The following is a 19,684-nucleotide window of genomic DNA, read 5'->3' as shown; positions in this document are numbered from 1 at the left end:
CAAATGTAGATTCTAAGAGTTTTGGATATTTACTGATTTTATTGTAACAGGTAGAATGTGTGCAACTTGTCTCTGTATTTCTTCTTATGAGTATAAATAGCATTTTACATCTAACATTGGCTCTCGGTTAACCATGGTGTCATATCTCTCTCTCTCTCCAGGTTACCCAGACCACATGGTATTCTCCGAGTTCCGTCGGCGCTTTGATGTCCTGGCGCCACACCTCACCAAGAAACATGGTCGCAACTACATTGTCACAGATGAGAAGAGGGTGAGTTTTAGTAGTTTCCGTTCTGTAGGGTTCATTTCCCACTCTAAGATCTAGGAAAAATACCTTACTTTGTTGGTCCTGGTATCATGGATTTTAAAGGATTGCCAATTTTAAGACTGAAATCAACTTTATATGCAACCTTGTCGATGGCTCTCTCAAACTCAAATGTACTGGTTCACACTGAAAACACGATTAAATATTTATTTGGTGTGTTTTTCAGTCAAAATGAGACACAGTGTGGCTTTGCAATGCTCTGACTCATTATTGCGGAGGAATAGAATTCATCAGGGTTTCTATACACATACAGCATCTGTTAATAGGACAAATTCATTGTTGGTTTTCCTCTGCATATTTTGACAATAAAGCGATTATCATCTTTGTATTATTCCAGTTTGTTTCAGTTGTGCAAAGGTTTTTGGCAGTGAACGTGCTGCTGCATTTACTGATAATATCATAGCTTTAATTTATCTGTTAACTTCATTCAAAGTGCAGGAAAGAGAAAATAGCCTAAATTAAACCTGTGTTTGGTGTGACTTTAAAACAACTCCAGATCTCTGAGGCACACTGGTTGGGCGCGTTCGTGCTTTAGCTTCTTCAGTCTCTTTATTCTCTTTATACTCTTTATTTATTATTTTAGTGAGGGGCTCATTGACATTATCAGTCTCAGCCGTTCCCAAACTTAAGAGCGTTTCAGCCCTTTTTTTATTCCGTAAATGTTCTGCAACCTTAATCACACACTTAAATCACAGCTCTCATGAAGATGAAAGGATCAACAATGTCCTTGCATAATATTTCTTTCATAATTGGACAGAAAATAATCACGAACTTGAATGATTCCTTTGCCTCTGTAAGATACAAAACAAATTGCCCCATAAATTATTCATGAGCTGTCCACCATAATCCAACCATATAAACGTAATTTGCAAAGCAACTTTAAAAAGAATATATTTTACAATATGTTGAAGCTAAATTACAAAACTGATATTCATGCATTACATCGTGGCCCACACTTTGGGAATCACTGATCTGTACTATCAAAACAGGTGAGTCTGATTATTTCACAGAGAAAAAACAACATCCATCCATCTTCTCCCGCTTTATCCTCCACATGAGGGTCACGGGGGGTGCTGTGCCAATCTCAGCTGAGCATTTTTCTTTTCAAGTGATTTATGTTCTTTATTTTATGTAATAAATCTGGCCTAAATCTTGAAATGTATTTGGTTTATTATCACATTTTCAGGTAAATGAGAAAGATGTTCGGTTGTTTGTCTGTGCTTCACGTTAATGATGTACCATAGGTGTAACATATCTTTAGCTATCTGCAGCAAGAACTTAGCCAAAAGGACAACATCGCTGACAGCCAATTAAAGCATTTTCCCACCAGCACTGTGAATGTTTAATGAGCGTGCCTGATAAAGACACACGTTATGGTTTGTATATGGGCTATTAGCTGAAGAACATTGTTTGTCCGGACTTACAGCGTGACTTAAAGCTTTGATTACATTTTACGACCAATAAATGCAGAAAACTGGGTCATTCCAAGGGAGATTTTCTTGTTGCTATAAGAAAACACACATACATCACTAGATTTTTATTTCAAAACAGATACAGGTCTTTTGTGAATCCTCTATGGAGATGCTATTTAGGAGGAATATAAATTACCCATTCTTTTCACAATATTGTTTTGAGAGATGCTGTTTTGCATTTGGTGTATTTTTGCGGTAAACACATACATTATTTATTCATGTATATGTGTATGTATATATATATATATATATATATATATATATATATATATATATATATGTGTATGTGTGTATATATATATATATATGTACGTGTGTGTATATATGCATATATATATGTGTGTATATATGTGTATATATATATATATATATATATGTATATATATATATATATATATATGTACGTATAATGTATATTCATATAAGTATACGTATATATATATATATATGTGTGTATGTACACATACATACACACATATATATATATATATATATACAGTATATATCTTATTCAATTGGAGTGTGTTGGCCCTTTCTGATTGTGCTAAAGTAATTATTTTTGACTGACGGGTGATGATGTGATTTATCAACATTGCCCGTATTCATCTTAGCGTAGAAATTATTGCTTCACACCCACCAGTGAGTACATATAAAGAAACTTTTAAAATGAGTGCCACAGTATTCTTATCTGAGAACACGTTTGAGTATAATATTCATATGTGGCTACATTTCTTTATCAACCACCATCTCTGAGGAAAATCCATTTCACACAGCATTAGTGTGTGTGGCTTTGTTGGACATGGACATCACTCCACTGAGTTATGTGACTTTTTTTTTTATCTTCTTACTCGCCTGTGTTATTGCACAGTCACACCATTCCAAGCCTGAAAGTAGAACAAGGTTTTTGTCCTAAAACAACGTCTGTATCAAACTTTGGCGACTTCACAGGCGATTGATGACCCCCATTCCAAAACTAATCCAGAAGTTGTGACTTAGATAAAGCTGTTAATTCAATATTGATTTGATATTTCATAGTGACATCATTGCTCCCACAGGGCATCCATTAAAAACCGAGTGCTTTAATTTCATAATTTTTTTTTTTTACAATTCAAAATTGGTGTAATGGCAAGATGGAATCGGATGACCTGCCTTGGCAACCCCTTAAGGCGGAAGCCGAAAGAAGGAGATTTTTTACGATTATCACAAATCACAGTTATTGGTCAGGAAAATAGTTACATGACATCTTCATATCGTCCCATTCCTAATCGTATTGTGATGAAACTATGGATTCACCGCCTTTGCACTGTGCTGCGTCACTGGAGTGACTTCCTATTTGCCAAACAAAGAAATTGTTAAAATATTGAAGCTGTAACATCTGGATAGTCACTCATCATCCACTACATTCAAATCCCTCTGTATGAACAGAATCACTTCATTTTACCTCTCCTCCTGCTCTGTTCTCGGCGCTGTCCTCTTCCTGCTCCAAGAGCGCTCTTGTGTGTAATTAATTATGATTGTGCAGGCTGGCAGCATACGGCTACTGTACTGATTAATTACCAGCAGTGGGAAGAGCTCTTTCTTTCCTCCTCTCCTCTCCCTCTGCCTTTTCATTCCCTTGTCTCTCTCCACTTTTTCCTTGTCTCATTATCTTTCCATTCCTTTTGTTCAGGCATCAGAACAGTTTAGGAACATCCCTGAGCATATGATTAATGTCTTCTCCTCATTGTGCTCAAGCAGTATATAGCAGCATGATTAGCTTTTATGAGTGGGAGGTGGGGCTGCTGGAGGGAAAGCATCTCCACATTAAGACCCTCTGAACTTAGTGTGTGCAAGAGATTATTGTTTCCCCCTCAAGAAGGTATATGATTATTTTTTCTGCTAAAAAATGAATCGGATGGATGATTGTCTTACCTATTTTCCCGTTTTATCTAATGTGGAACGTGAAAGGAGAGACTCAACCCAGTGGGATATACAATGGAGTCGGGAATAAACAGAAGAGAAGAAAGAAAGCAAGGAACAAAAATATGAAGGGGGATGAACAATATATTTTTGTTTGGTGTGAACACACCATTACTTTAATATACACTAATAGTAACTATTGCAGCAAACAAAGTCACAAAATGCCCAAATGTGATGTCCAAATTACATGAGATGATCAAGATAAGGTGTCACAAAACATTCAATGTTTTCTTGACAATGCTCAATTATGATTTGAACTTTGTTTGTGTGTTAAAATGTTTTTTGTCATGCAGCTCTCTGCAAATTCTTCTATTACATTATTCCTGTCATTATTTCATATAATAAACAAAAGTAATAATCAATATTAAAGTAAATGACCATCAATATCAACTTTCTTAATGTATATTCCCACTGTCAGCCTTCATCCATCACTGCGGCCTGACACAACTCAAGAATCCTGAGAGAAAAGGGACCTGAGGGTTTTCTATGTCAGACTTGTTTTTTGCTTTCAGCTTCCTTGAGGCAATCCAAGGGGAAGTTTGTGTGTGTGCGTATGTAATGTCCTTTGTTGCTATGACACCAGTTCATCCTCCTTTGGGCACCCACGTCATGTGATCCTGCCAAGGTCCGAGGCCCAGAACAAACTGGGGTTGTTTTTGTTTATCTGCTTACTGAGTGTTTGTTTTGTTGGTTTGCAGGCAGTGGAGGAGTTGCTGGAGTCCTTGGAGCTTGAGAAGAGCAGCTACCACATGGGGCTGAGCCGGGTGAGTGACTTTTGGAACACATGCACACCTTTCGTCTCGCTATACACGTCAGAGCTGTTACTCAAATCGTGACCGGGCCTTCATTAGCATCAACTTCAGACAGAAGCCGTAAATTGAAACGGGCAAAGATTAGAGACCATGATTAATGCTGATTAATTCCAACCATGTTGGGATTCACTTGAAACTTGTAATGTCTCATTGGATGAAATCCCTTCATTTCCCTGAAGGATTTTAATATCAGACCTGTGCAGGATCCACTACAATAGCTTTAAAATAATCAATGAACAGCAATTCACTTGAACTTCGTCATTATGCTATACATTTCTATACATTTTATGTTTCCCAGACATATTTTCTCTCCACTCTACAGAGTAAATAAAATCAGAATAAATACATCACCCTTAAACAGACCAGGAAAAACTGTATATAATACAAATCAGGTGAAAGTATTACCAAGGACTAAATCCAGGTATGAGATAAAAGTGCAAAGAAAATGTGCAAAGAGATGAAGTTGAAGTGATAATGAGATTAAAGGGAAATTTGGAAGCTTGAATGAATATAACCTCTGTTCAAAGTGAAGTAGGCTTTCAAGTTGAGATGTGCAGGATGAGTTTTCATGACAGCTCTTTGCACATACTAGGTATGAAAACAGTGTTTCTATGAAACAAAATACAGCAGCAGGCATAGTATGAAAACATTGTGCAGCAGTGATGGACACAGTACTCATTATAATGTGTCGACCATTGAACAAAGCAATGTTTTTATTTTCTAGAAAACATACCCTTTGCTCTTGATGTCATGTTTTAGAGGCAGTCGTGAGATCATTGCAAGAAACTCTGAAATTTGACTTCATAGCAAAGCGGCATGGGCAGCTCGTCCTGACAAGACAGGCATGTCTTTTGTGTTGACATCAAGTCCTGGCTTCAAGTCCTGCTGTCTTGTCACTCTGTGACACCCTCAGCTCCCTAGATAATTAGAGTTCTTTCTCTCCATTCAATTCACCGACTGCTCTAGCAGAAGCCGTGGTAGAAATAGAGAAATCGATGCTGTTTTGGTCCTACATAGTGACAAGTCTTCACTCTTCCATTCTGACCGTCAGTATTCCTGGTGCGTCTTGTTTTTAATCTTTCTCCTTGTATGGGCAGGGTCTGATCTTTGTGGCTCGCTGTGTCTGTGACCCCTGCCAAGCGGCATCAGACACTGCCAAACTCAAACTCTTTGAAATAAAAAAAAATAAATAAAAAATACACCAGCTAATCACAAGGGGAAAGACAGGCTGATGGTTTGGTTAATTAGATCTGTGGAGGTCTGTGGAATAGAGAACAGTGCTCCTGTCATTTAGAGAAGTTTCTTGGCAGCTATTGTGAGGAGTTTAACCTTGTCTATGTGTTGGTGCAAGGTGTGTGTCACTCTATAATCAGGCCACATGCTTTCACAACTATATATAACTATATATCAATGTAGCTTGTTCTCTGTTGTTTGTGTGATACACGTTAGTAACGTGCATGATGCACATAGGTCCACACCACCCACATGGACACACAGGACCTCCAACCCACACACTGGGTACGTCATTCGTACACTGTAATTTGTCCATGTAAATCAATCACAATTTGGATAAATTATCTGCATTAACCTGGATAATTACAAATATGTAATGCCTACTGAGTTGAGCTAGGTCATAGAAAGCACACACTGCACCAATTATCAACATTTTGAAAAAAACACTGGGTAAAAACAATCGGATTTGATTAAGAGCTATGTAACAATCATTCACATCACATGCCATTATCCAGCTAGTTATGCGGCAGATCTTAAGGTATTAAGCCAAAAGTGGAGCTTAGATAAAAACAACATTTAAATGATGCTAAATCAACATAATCTCATAAGTTGTGTTGATCTCTTTGTTTTGTCGCGAAGAGGACCCCACACCCCATTCCTAAATAGAAAGCACAGCAGGATTAGTTGAGATAAATAAACACATTGCATGCTATTCTTCCAGTATCCCAGGTCATTACCACTTTATAATAAGGCTGCACTTACGTATTTAATTTTTAACACTTTTAAATATTCACTGTGCTGCTGTACTGCAAATTCCCAGTACAGCAGTTGGCATTCATAGTGTGCTGCTGCCTTCTTCTTCTCTTTCTACTTGTTCTTCTGGCAGAATAGCCTTGAAGTATTAAGTGCAGATCAGATTTTTCATGAAGTCAGGTGGAACACTGGTACCCAACACCAAAAAGTTTCTCAGTTCAGAACCGAGTAAGTTTTTTCCATATGTGCCTGCCTTCTCCAAAGACTGCTACTGGTTGGGTTAGATTAAATGGAGATTCTGAATTGACTTTAGGTGTGAACAGATGTGTCTCTGTCTGTTTATGATGAGCTTGTAATCTGTCCAAGTTGGACCTTGCCTCTCACCCAATATCAGATGGGAATAGCTTCCGATCCCCCAGCGACACCTCAAAGGATAACACTGGTCAACACCAAATGTATTGTTTAAGTTTTTTTTGCTGATTTAGGATCATTTTGATGTGCTGAAACCAAAAATCACATTGGTTTTGCTCAGTCAGATCAACTTTCTGAACAAAGCTACTTTTTTTTTTTGTTTACGTGTACTGCCAAGCGCTTTCTCAAAGTACAAATGAAACTTGGTTGTAGTCGATGTGTTAGGCAAAGCAATAGTAGACGCTTTTTGTTGAAACAGCAGTTATCCCTTGCAATACATGGCATTAGGACACACAATCCTTTCAGTTATTGTTGTACTGCAGTTTTATTGCAGGGTGGATTATGAACCAACATTTAAGTGTCGCCCATAACACATGAAATGTGGACCACCTTTTACTGCCAAACTGTCCCCTTGCTTCGCTGCCAACTTGTTTGTGGCTCTCTGCCTGGTATCATTTGAGCCATCCCTGAAATGACTAATGGGTCTCCAAGGAGCACAGCATTTGTGTTCAGATGTGTTCTCTCCTCTCAGGCCGGTTTGACATCATCTGCTCACGGCAGCATTTCCCACAGGAGAATTTAGTGATACTGGGTGAATCATGCTGGTGAAGGGGTAGAAATAAGGAATAGCTGTGTTATATAAAGAAGTCGCTTGTGCTTCCCCAACCATTACACTGTATATTGAACAACATTCTTAATAAAGAATGCTAAACTGGTGCGGGAAAGTGAGTGGAAAAACGAACACAGGTTTTCTTCCTGCAATAAATAGCAGGAAACCTGCTCTCAATATATTGTAGACCTCAGCAGGGGTAGATTTTATCAGGTGAGCCTTTAGTTATAGGTGGCTCAAATCTGTTTGTCCTTTTATACCTGCTTGCAGCCATGGTATTAGTGATAGGGAGCGTCCATGTCCCAGGCTGCTTTTTAAATTGTCGATTAAGATCTAGGTTTCGCAGAAGAAAAAAAAAGACAGGCGCTGTACATGGGCCTGCTGATAAAACTGATATAAACAGTGTCAGAAGAAGCACTTCTTGGACTCCCAACCGTTCAGCAGAGACGAGCCATCTCCGACTTGGAGACAGTTATGGTTTATGCCCTTAGTAGTGAACTTTTAGGAGCATTTAGGCCTAGATAAAACCAGTCAGGAAACAAAAAGGTCAGTTTCCTCTTAGAAACAATTAGTAAGAGATATAAGTGAACAGTGATGCTCAGTGGTCATGTTCGGTTATTTCAAAAGAGCGAATGAAGTTAGCAATGAAGGGGGCATATGATAAATGGTCAGTCCTCCCAGCTTATTTTAGTGAGATTACAATATCTATCATCATAACCTTCTTATACAGCTGAACCTAAGGGTTCACAACCATTTTTACCAGTTGTCAGACCTGAATGACATCCAAACAGACAGGCCACACAGTCAGTGGACACTACAAACATTCAATAATTGGACTTACCCCTATTTTTAGTCTCAAGTAATGTACATCTGGATCTGAAAATGCTTGCAGGCTGTGTAAATATTTATAACACATTCTTTTATAGACAGGAAGTCCCATGGTGCACATGGAGTCTATTCTAAGCTATACGTTTTTGCTTTGCTCAGCCAGATTTAATAATTACTCTCAGCGTAAAGAACTGTCACATTGTCTCAAGGACAAAGCATCAGTGAGTGTACTTATATAAAGAGCTGCCAGGTAATTTGGCAGCTGAGGAGCAGTGCAAAGGTGTCTCTCCTAAGACACCAATCATGTAGGAGGCATCATAACAAAGATTTTTTTTTTTACAGGAGACCCGGTGTCAGCCCATCCTCATATGAAATTGTGCTCTCATGTTCTCATTGGCATTCAGGAAATGGCACTGCCTCCCAAATGAAAGACACTCGAAACCTTTTGGATGTGGTTAAAAATTCGGATCACGTGGTGGCCTAATACCAGACCTAAGAAGAACTTTGGATTCAGTATTTTGTATTGTTCAGAGCTGCATTTGAAGAGACAGATGCCTTTGTACTTTCCGTTAAGCCAAACTGTGCCAAAGTGTGGCTCACTGATCAGTGCCACATGATCAGTATATAGCCACTGCGTTGTCTAGGCTTGCAACTTGTGCCAAGTATCGGTTGGTGGGTAAAACATTGAGGATTGCTTTTTATGCCAAAACCGGTTTGCAATCGCATTTTATTTTATGCAAATCCTCACCTAATCCACCTTTGCTAAGCACATTTATAGCTGTATTGAGATTTGGAGTTGAAGCCGTTGTCATTATGTCTCCATCCATGATTTGTTTTGCACAAAAAGTTGCAACAATGGATAAAAGTTACTGTGCAAAGTTTCACGTTTTTTGTTAACGGAATGGGGGCCACACAGTATTATTCATAACTGAAGTTATAAGTAAAGTTTTTCACTGTCACGTTGCCAATCTTTGTGGAAACTGTACTCGCCATGTGTGTCTTCTTCAAGTGAGGAATCACGCTTGACTTTGTCTGCAACCTTTCTTCTCCACCTGCAGGTCTTCTTCAGAGCGGGGACTCTATCTAAGCTGGAAGAGCAGCGGGACGTAAAGACCAGAAGGAACATCTCTCTGTTCCAGGCTGCCTGCAGAGGATACTTGGCCCGACAGGCCTTCAAGAAGAGGAAGGTAAGAGACAGTGGGAAAAATCCCATCTATATATCTTAAAGATTTTGGGCTTTCTTTCTTATGATTTACATCCTTGAAACCTTTCACTGCCAAAATCATTTTCGGACAAACCTGACGGCATGGTAATTGTAATGAATATTCAGGAAAAACAGTTCAGATCACGACCTCAGTAATATGTATTTGTGTGAATTACTGTGAATGCAAATTCTAAATGGGGAAATTAGCTACAATATATCCTGATTTAAAGGGGACATATTATGAAAAATCAACCTTTTAATCATTAACTCCTTATATTTGGGACTCTGGAGGCCCTATCAGTCAGCAAAGTGTGAAAAAAGATGACTCACTCATGTCTGTGGGGTCCTCCTTAAGGCCACATTATACTTCTCCGACTGCGTATGCGTTATCCGTCTGCGTCACCACGTAGACCACTCGAGCATTTATACTTCTGCGTCGTGGTGACGGATAGGCGCTGCAATTTCCCGCCCGATCAGTAGGGGTCGCTGGGCAAGGTTGTTGTGCTTTTGGCTACAGTGAGCAATGGCGTCCGAGGGAGAAAGACTGTTGTTGTTGAAACAGCGGCCGTTTCTCACTTTTCTGTGTCCCGCAACGCAGTTTTAAGATAATTTGAGGCGAGAAATTGGTCATTTAGAGTCTAAACATGTGCTGTGTGTGTTAAGATATGACGTATTTATAGTTTGGCAGCGACGAAGTCGGCGGGGATCAGCTCCGCCCTCTGTAGCGTTCGGCGCTCACTGTGAGCCGGCACAGAGCAGCTTAGCTCAGCATGTCCTGAGGACCAATTGCAGCTCTTGCCGTCTCCGTTGTCCCTTGACGGAGTGACGGACACTTAAAAAATATTCCGTGCACCCGGAGACGACGCAGAGGCTCTTCGACAGGTTCTGCGTCGACGCAGAGGACTCTGCGTAGCTACGCAGAGCACTTTACGCAGGAGTATAAATTGGGCTTTAGTCTAAGTACAGGAGATGAAACACACAATGTTGATGCCCGCACACATTGGGACGTCACAATACACTAAATTCGTGGAATTGTTGACCTGCGGCGAGCTTCTTTGTCCGTAAAATACACGAGTGCGCTGGTGAGGGCAACAGTATCCCAAAACCGGAAGTCAGTGAAAAGTTCTCTTCTTGGCTCCACAGTGCAGCACAGAGTCAAATCAAACTTCCAGCCTCATAGGATTTATCTGTCCAGTGGATACATGTTATTAGGGCAGTGTGCCTGCTAGAGCCTGCAAATGATCACTTTTCAAAATGCTTACTGCTGTTGGCTCCCAGTAGCCTATGTGGCTGTCATTTCCTGTCCCTTTTCGTTTTACTTTTTTTTAAGGTGGACGTTTAAGGTGGACCTAAAGAGATACTACTAAACCGACCGTTCTGAAAAGGGCTGTATTGGCAGGGTGATTGAACTGGTGTGGTGCTTCATCCTTATGGTATTTTGACCAAAGCATGTCACAGACCTGTTCATTAGAACACCAGGGAACTAGGTTAACTTTGAGAAATAGGGGATAATATGGGATCTTTAAAGGAGCAAACGGACACTTTCTGGTAACTGTTGAAAAGAAGGGAAAAGAGCAGTAGCAAGACACTGGTAAGGACATAGGTACTTTCATTCAGAGCTAGTGATGTGCCGATGTGTTGTCATGATAAGCACCCCTGCATGAAAAATGTGATACCAACAAACCCCCCATTGTTTTGGATACTGAAACACAGTTCCTTTGTGCCTTAAATCGAGTTGTCACTGCCACAATCCCAGTGGGTAAAAGAATAACAGCGATAGCAAGGGACCAATATAGCATGCTTAATGCCAGAGTATCAAGGTATTTCTGACTTGTAGTATTAAGAGGTAAGACAGAGTTTCAGCTGTTGTGGCATTTTATCTTGAAGTTCCTAATTAACTGTTTGGGAATACTTATTTATCTGTGGCCTTGGGAAACTACTTGAGGAATCTTGAGGGAGAGAGCGCAGTGCTGGCAATAGTAAAATGATTTCCTCTGAGATAAACTTCTGCCATCTCCTTTATTTCCGTGTTGCTCCTTGTCTCCCTCACCAGCCCCTGGTTCCCCTTCTGCTTTAGCGTCACATAAAATCTCCGCTCCCAAGTGATCAGCTGTCAGTCTGTCACAACATAATGGACAGAGAGCTGTCTGCCTGCTGCTCTATTCCAGACTCATGCGTACACTTTTCTGTATGCTTGGCCAAATTACACATTTTGTTGATTTTGTTGAAGGGGAAATAAGTAAAACCCATAGGCTGTGCATACAAATGAATCTAGTCATCTGTTCACTAAATAAACTCCTGTTGTGAAATCCATGTCAGTTTTTGAAACGCGAAATTCACAGACGTCACCTGCACCCAGGCACCTATTAGACAATACCAGCTGTCAATCACACATATGTGCTGTGTTTGTCTACTTTCTTCTCAATGGTAGCATAACTTTAAAATTTACATTATGTGCTATTGAAGAAGACCTAAAAGTAGTGATTGAGACCATTAACTCCTCAGGAGCAGTCGCCCCCTGGTGGCTAATTGCTACCGCCGTCCTACTCCCTGGGCTTTACTTTTCTAAACTAACTAAGTAATTCACACTATGCTGATCCAGCCAATCAGCTCCACGTGACTCTCTGTCTCTGTACAGTGTCTTGTTTTTGTGTCTGTGGCAACATTCGCTCGTTGCACCCAGAGTGATGCATTGCACGTCACAACTGAGAAAGTCAAGGTGGAGGAAGCACACCGTGCAAGTAAAGCAGGATGGGATTGTCATACAGTTGTAGTATGGCTGAAAACACCAGCTTTCAGAAACTTTCAGAAATGGATTCCACTGTTAAAAATAAACCTATGCGTTAAGTAGGACTTCACAGTTGTATTTTAATCATGATCATGATATCAGCTTCTCGTACATGTTATTGTTTATTGAAAAGGAGTGCTCTGCCAACAGCAATCGAGAGCTCCCTGGTGATAGAGGTTCCACATTTTGAGCAACTGTATGACAGCACATGCTTGTGGTGCATGAATCAGCTCCAATGTCACCTAAATTTACTTGCACATCCGCTGATAAACTGATTATGAAAGCAGTAATATTTTGCCCATCAATTATGCATTACCTCACGCACCCACAACTCACCCATTTTTAATCTGAAAATGTTTTTTTTTTTTTTTTAATCAAAGCAAGCACGAGAGAAACAGCACACCAAACTGAAATATAATGCAGCACCAGAGCAAAACACAAAATCTGTGATCTCTTACTGTATAGCATTATGAGAAGTTTAAAAAACTTTGATTCTGAAAGTGTGCTGAGATGTATGCACTGTGGTAGGCTGCCATATTATAATAAATAAATAAATGTCACAAAATAGTAATTGTGTGTGCTAAAGTTTGGGCACCTTTCTACTCATTAAGAACTTCATTAGCTCATTAGGCCTTAAGACACTGATTAGCATGTGCAGGGGAAGGTCAGGGACAGTAGGCATTTTCAGCTGATGACAATTTCAGAGCTGATGAATCTCTCTCGCTCTTAAAACTTTGTGGCAACTATGGACTCCTCCAGGCAACTGGCCTAACATCTGAAAAAAGAGCTAATTGATTTCCTTCAGAGTAGCAGGGGAGGCTGTAAAAAGACATCAAAGCTTGTCAAGCTTGAAATTTTCACAGTTTGAAATGTCAAGGACGACCGTGGAGGACATGACAGGATGTAAAATCCCCCAAAAAACTTTCAGGTTAGTCTGGGAAGAGAGGTAAAGCCCCCATGACTGTAGAGGAGCTGCAGGAGGTTTTAACTATCACAGGAGTGGTGGTGATTCAGACATTATTTTTTGGAAAATGCTGTAACCAGATTAAGTTAAAAACAAGCTTTTCTGACCACAATATCCGGAGATGTGAAGATAAAATGGAGTCACATTTGATGGAAATTATGACTGTAGTTTGTAACTTTTGAATACAAACATTGTCAAATAAGTTATGACAACCTAGTACTTACCGTAAAACCTTTTGGAATGGCTCCCACTGTCCCTTGAGCTGAACATCACTAAAAATCTGTGGGTAAATCTTAACAATCCTGTTTGTACGTGACGGCCAAACATTTCTAGTAAAAGACTCTCAGCTGGCTGCAAAAACGGTTTAGAAACTGTTGACTAAGAACTAACTACACAAACTTTTTTACATTATAAAGTAGGATTAACTCCTTTTAGACAGTCTACGTGTTTACACTTAAATGCCTCTTTTCAATAGTTCTCAATGCAGCAGGAATCACTAGAGCAACAACAAAAATTAAATCCCTCCCCACAATCACCTCCTACTCACAATCAGTGTTAACAGTTTCTGATGGTAAACAGGAAGATGGCCTGCCTTCAGTGATCCCTGGTACTTATGTTGGTGGGCGAGTGCTTTATGTGGCTAATGTAGTTAATGTGTTTGTTGAACACCATCATTGCATTTTAGCTTTATAGGATGCTTCACAGTCAAATGAAAAGGAGCTCAAACCCAAGGAGAGGCATTTGCATTGCAGCCAAATGAGCTTTTTGGATGCTTTACAAGTTGCCCTTGCCGAGGACTTTGCAATTTTCTTCTGTCTGCACACTGTGGGCCGTGTGTTTGTGTGTGTTGTTTCACCAGAGTGAGCCTGACAAGTGGAAAACCCAGCTGCTGCGCACTGACTGCCTCTTAAAGAAGCCAGTGGGGATCTGTTTACTTTTTCTGTGTGTGTGTGTTTGTGTATCCGTCACTTCACAGAAGTTTTGATGTTGCTTGTGTGAGTTTTTTATTAATTTGTTTGGTACACAGTCTTTGCCTATCTTGTAATTGTGTGTGCGAGCTTTGTGTCCCTGTCCTGCTCTCATTACCATGTCAGTTTATTCCTTCTTGCCACACTGGGCTCAGGCCTGTCAACTAAAATTACTTTTCTAGGACATTTGGGTTTCACTTCACTACTCAGTCTTCCCTGAAGGACTTAGTGTGAGCCTCCACTCTTGGGGTAAATAGGAATCTCTTATAGTCGAAGCCACTTGGAGTTGATTTGATTTTTTGTGACCACTAAGAGCAACTGATTGCCAATATTGTAGAACAATATGTTAAATATGTTTTCTCCTAAGCCTGAAAACAATTAGATTCAACATGGTTATGTGTTCCCAATTAAAAAAAGAAACACGGCTATGTTGGTAATTGCCATTGAGTGTCAGTCAAAGTGCTGATATGCATCATGCTTCCTTTTGGCAGGGTTAAAAGTATCTAGTAGCTTTGGTGGTCTCAAGGAAGATATAGGATTTTTAACACAAATTCCATGGCTTCACTCTAGTAGTAGGAGGAGGAGGAGGGTTTATTGACATATGTTTGTATAAGTGAATGGTCACTGTAAAATAAATAAAATATACTGTATATTGAAGCTGTTTTATGTTCTTTTAATCTCGTGTAGCTATGTCTTTACAGCAGCCCGAACTGATGAGTCAGAGCTGGCATTTCTGTTTGAAGCAGAGGTTTATTTTTGTAAATTAAGCAGAACCGCTCCACCCATATAAACCCAACCAATGAAGGAGGAGGAAGAAACAAGTTATTACAGTAGAAGGACGTGAAGATGTCTCCCCCATCTTAGTAACACAAGAGTTTGAAGCTATGGGACTGTAAGTGCAGAATAGCTAGTTTAAAAAGAGACCACATTACTATTACACCCCAAACCCTCCTTTCAGACCTCTTGGCAAAGCTCTGCCAAAACACTGGAAGTTGTTGCCCATTGTGGATCCAGCTTGTTGTGAAGACTTAAGTCACACACCACGAGAACAAGGGCAGGGGGCACGTAGGTATGCAGGTTGGACAGACAGACATAACAGCCCATCATTCCATGTGGTCTGAACAATATAATTGGTTGTATTTGTACAGTACTGTGAGGGCTTCAGAAAACGTTATCTATTTATTGATCGCTGTCAGTATGTGAAGAGGATTTCAACAAATAAGATTTCATAAACAGATTACAGACCCTAGATTTAAAGACTAAAACTTTAATTTATTTAACTCTGACTCATATTTTTTGTCACTGATAAACATCCACATTGAGCGGTCGATTTAAATACACTTATGCCTTCTTTATATTACTACACAAATTCAATTAGTTTGGTACTCCATCTCGTCTGTTTGCCTGCCCCAGGGTACCACCCCTGTTTCCTTCCAAGTCGTCCCTTCTGCCCAGGGGAGCAGCGTTCAAAGCACTCCAGAAAATAAATGAGAAGGAGAATGAAAAAAGTTGCAAAGCTGGGAGAAAGAGAGACTATGCCTCGCCATGCGGGAATAGACAAATAGAGAGAAATCCTCTGGTTGCTTTGAGGCCCTGCAGTCTCTCTCCTCCGTCTCTTTCTCTTTCTTCTCGCGGGGAATAGTTGAGAGTGGAAGAGCATCAGGGATTCCACTGCCAGTCAACACCGAATCTAATTAAATAGTTTCCTAAAGGCAGAATTTCAGAACCTGGTTACCACAGTGCATGAAATCACATTCTCCAATCACACTAGTAACCTGGTTAAGTACACTGAATGTCAGAATGAGTCCTGATGCAGCTCTGGACACCAGGAAATGGGTGCACTGACTAGAAGATAGAGATAGGGAGTAACAAGGAGAGATGACAGACATATCAACAATCAAACAAACAACAAATATTATGTTACAATATAAATAAATAGTAGGAAACGGAGAGAGAGAAAGAGGGTACATGAACCAACAGCAAAGAACAATACAAAACAGTACAACAATAAAATGGGCTTCAAAGAACACACTTAGGGCCTGATTTACTAAGATTCCAAATAGGGAGCGCTAAATTGCGTGCGCGAGCTTAAAGACTGCGCCTGTTACTGGATTACAGTTTGCGGGTGAACTACTAAGATTGCAACCGCAATTGACTACAGGCGCAGAAGTGGTTAAGACCGCCCTATTTAAATGAGGATTTTGCGCTAGTCAAGGGTTGTCAACATGAAGAAAGAGCAGACTCAACGGAAGCGCAGAATAAAATTTGAAGCCACTGAACAGAAGGTACAGCTGACGTTCTGCGATGAGCAGATAACTGGGATCTAGGGATATGACATCCTTGTTCCCCGGGTCCATAGGACCTTTTATATTATTATTATTTTAATCATGCGTCGGTATGAAGGACAGCTCCATCATGACGTATCAAACAAAGAAAACTATGAACTATGGCAACGATGTTGCCGTAAAAAAAAAAAAAAAGGTGCTGCGCTCTCCTCCTGACTCACCTGCAGCTCACTGACAGCTGCCAGGGAGCGCTCTGCTGTTTCTCTCAAGATTACACATAGGTCTACTTTCAATGGATGAGTGACTTTTTTGTCAATAAGTAAATAAATAAACAAAGCGGCTCATCACAACGGCTTTTTAGTCCCAGTCCGTCCCTGGTTTCATCTGTGTTCATTCAGTCAGGTTTCCATTACGCGTGCCAACAGCCTTTGATCTGACGTCGGAGGCGACGGAACAATCAATATAGATGATATATCTATAGCTGATTCAGATAGTTGCATTAAATAGTGATTGTTGTGATTATTTATTGCATTTAAATGTGTCTGGAACTGTGGAAACCTGCCTGCGAGGTTTTGGTGACGTTTGCGCACTGTGTCGCCTGCGCTTCGCCGTGCACCGAGAGTAGACCAGGTTAGAGCTGGACCCATTAAGGTAAAGCGGGGTTCCTTGTTCCTCCGGTCTTAACCGGGGAACATAGGTACGACCCCTCCTTGAACCACAAGGTGCAGACCAAGGTAAGCCCATAGCAGTACAAACACGCATTTCTCCCCTGGATATATATATTTAATTTATTCAGATATACCAAATAAGAAATGAATGTGCGTCATCTGTGAACGCGTAGTTGAACATGCTCTGGAAAAGCGTAATTTCCTGATTTACAAAAAGTACAAAAAGGTTTATGGATTTCTCAGAGACAGAAGCACATGGCTGTGGTTCATGTGTGGAACCGCAGCCATGTGCGTGCAGTTGAGAACTGCCTTTCAAACGTGCTAAATATAGACGCAAAAATAAACACCGCAATCAGTTTCAGGTTTGATAAATCCCTTTGCGCGTGCTAAAATAACATATTTACATTTTCTCCTCCCATCGCACGCAACATTTCGTGTAAACGCCCCATATTACATATGCATTAAGGCAAGAACGCTAAATGGGTTTCGAGTGCTATTTTGCCCGTCTGAGGGACGCAGTCCTCGTAAGACCTGTTAGTAGATCAATCCAGTTTGCACACGTTTTTGCATGCGCAAAGCGTTAGTAAATCAGGCCCTAAGTCTCTATAATAAAACCAAACAGAAGAAAAAGCACAAGGAAAGATGGGGCCAAATGAGGAGGGGAGAGGAAGGGAGACAGGAGAGAGAGCAGGGGTGTACGAGAGATAGGGAGAGAACAATTAGCAGAGGATGAAATCATAGAACAAGAGAAAAGTAAATTATAATAGTCCATGACTGTGCAGTGAGGCCAAGTTGTCTAATCTAACTAGTAATAAAAGCCAGTGAGAAGAGATGCTGTAAGTCTTCAGGGGTTCTTTGAATTGCACATTATAAAAATCTAACCCTTTTTAGATTTATGTATAGTTTTTTTATACTTCAGCAGTGATCTTAATTGTAGGGGTGCCATACTGTAAAGATGTTTAACTAGTTTCGAAGAATAAAGAAGAAAAAAGAAACATATTCTAGTGTTTTTGTTTTTTTCTCACCCGACCAAGACAGGTTTTGAAACCTATTACAACCTTCCAAGTTCTATTTGTATTCGATCTAGTAAACACAGGGAGAAAATACAAATTCCACACAGAAAATGCCTCGGTTTAACTGGGATTTAAACTTGTGTCCTTCTTGACTGTAATTTGACGATCATATAATGTTTTATGACATTTTTGTTGTTTTTGTGAGTTGGTCTATATAAACTGCATAACATGGCAGACAATATCATTTTATGTTTACAACCGTCAACAGATTTTGTGATATAGGCAGATATTACAGAAACTCCACGTCATTAGTATCATAATGATAATTGAAAATCACCCAATGACCTAATCAGAGACTAACAATAAATAGATATTCTCAGTCACATATGAACCATTTATGGGGGGGGAAAAAATCCTGTAAACTCTCTTTGAGTACCATTATTTGTCAGTCACACCAACCCTTATTGTAGAATGCAATCTGTCCCACTTGTGTGTTATGAATGGCTTTCCAGATAACCTGCAGTTAGAGAAAATTTCTCTTGATGCCTCTTCAACAAGCTGCAGGTATAACACTGGTGTTTGGTGTTTGCTTGAAACATTTGCAGAGTGTCTGATAAACAGCCGTCAGTGAATCCACGACTGTACAAATGCCAAAGTGGGCAGAAAGGCCGATGATTTTAGCTTTGTGTAGTCATAAAGGGCTGGTGTGTGCTGGTAAATCCTCTATTCAATGATGATGTTATGCGTCTGTTTCTGTAGAGGAGACTTACTTCAAGGGATGATTGGGATATTTGAAGTGGGGTTGTATCAAGGTAGTTATCCGTAATGTGTTACATGCAAGTGATTGTGCTCTGCTGGAAAAAAAAAAACAGATTTGCACTAATGTCTCTCGGTGGTGATTGAAGATAACTTGACTCTGTCCTTGACAACAGTGCATCCTCAGTGGTGACCTAATCCTACGCACGTGGATATAAATGAAAAGTATTTTCTTTATTCCGTTATCACACATTTTCAATAATCTGGACATTTGTGTTACAGTAAGAGATTGAGTTCCATATTGTTGGAAGTCGGTTTGGTTACAACAGAAATGCAGCACAGCACTTCAAAAATAGCAGCAGTGTTGCATCGCTTGTTCTTCCTCTGCTTCATGTTGCTGCACTTTGTGTTTTGTGCGACAGATCCAGAATTTGGCCATCCGCTGCATCCAGAAGAACATCAAAAAGAATCGTGGTGTCAAACACTGGCCATGGTGGAAGCTCTTCACCACCGTCAGACCTCTGATCGAGGTGCAGCTCACCGAGGAGCAGATCCGTGGAAAAGATGTGCGTATACACACACACACACATACACATACATGGCTTTCCACACCACTCTTTGTGAGAACCCATCAT

General features: G+C 40.1%; 1 protein-coding gene across 4 annotated transcripts in view; it reads left to right on the top strand.

Annotated features, from left to right (window-relative positions):
• Nucleotides 1–19,684, top strand: part of myo18ab (myosin XVIIIA b) — a 114,397-nt gene that overhangs the window by 59,187 nt on the left and 35,526 nt on the right. For all 4 annotated transcript variants that reach the window (XM_083886751.1, XM_083886750.1, XM_083886748.1 and 1 more), the window contains exons 22-25: nt 162–271; nt 4,455–4,520; nt 9,462–9,590; nt 19,472–19,615. In XM_083886751.1, the coding sequence (XP_083742877.1) occupies nt 162–271; nt 4,455–4,520; nt 9,462–9,590; nt 19,472–19,615 (449 nt within the window). The remainder of the gene's footprint in view (nt 1–161; nt 272–4,454; nt 4,521–9,461; nt 9,591–19,471; nt 19,616–19,684) is intronic.

The sequence above is a fragment of the Microchirus variegatus genome (genome assembly GCF_963457635.1).
Source record: "Microchirus variegatus genome assembly, chromosome: 3".
Taxonomy (NCBI): Eukaryota; Metazoa; Chordata; class Actinopteri; order Pleuronectiformes; family Soleidae; genus Microchirus; species Microchirus variegatus.
This window is presented reverse-complemented; position numbering and strand designations above follow the sequence as displayed.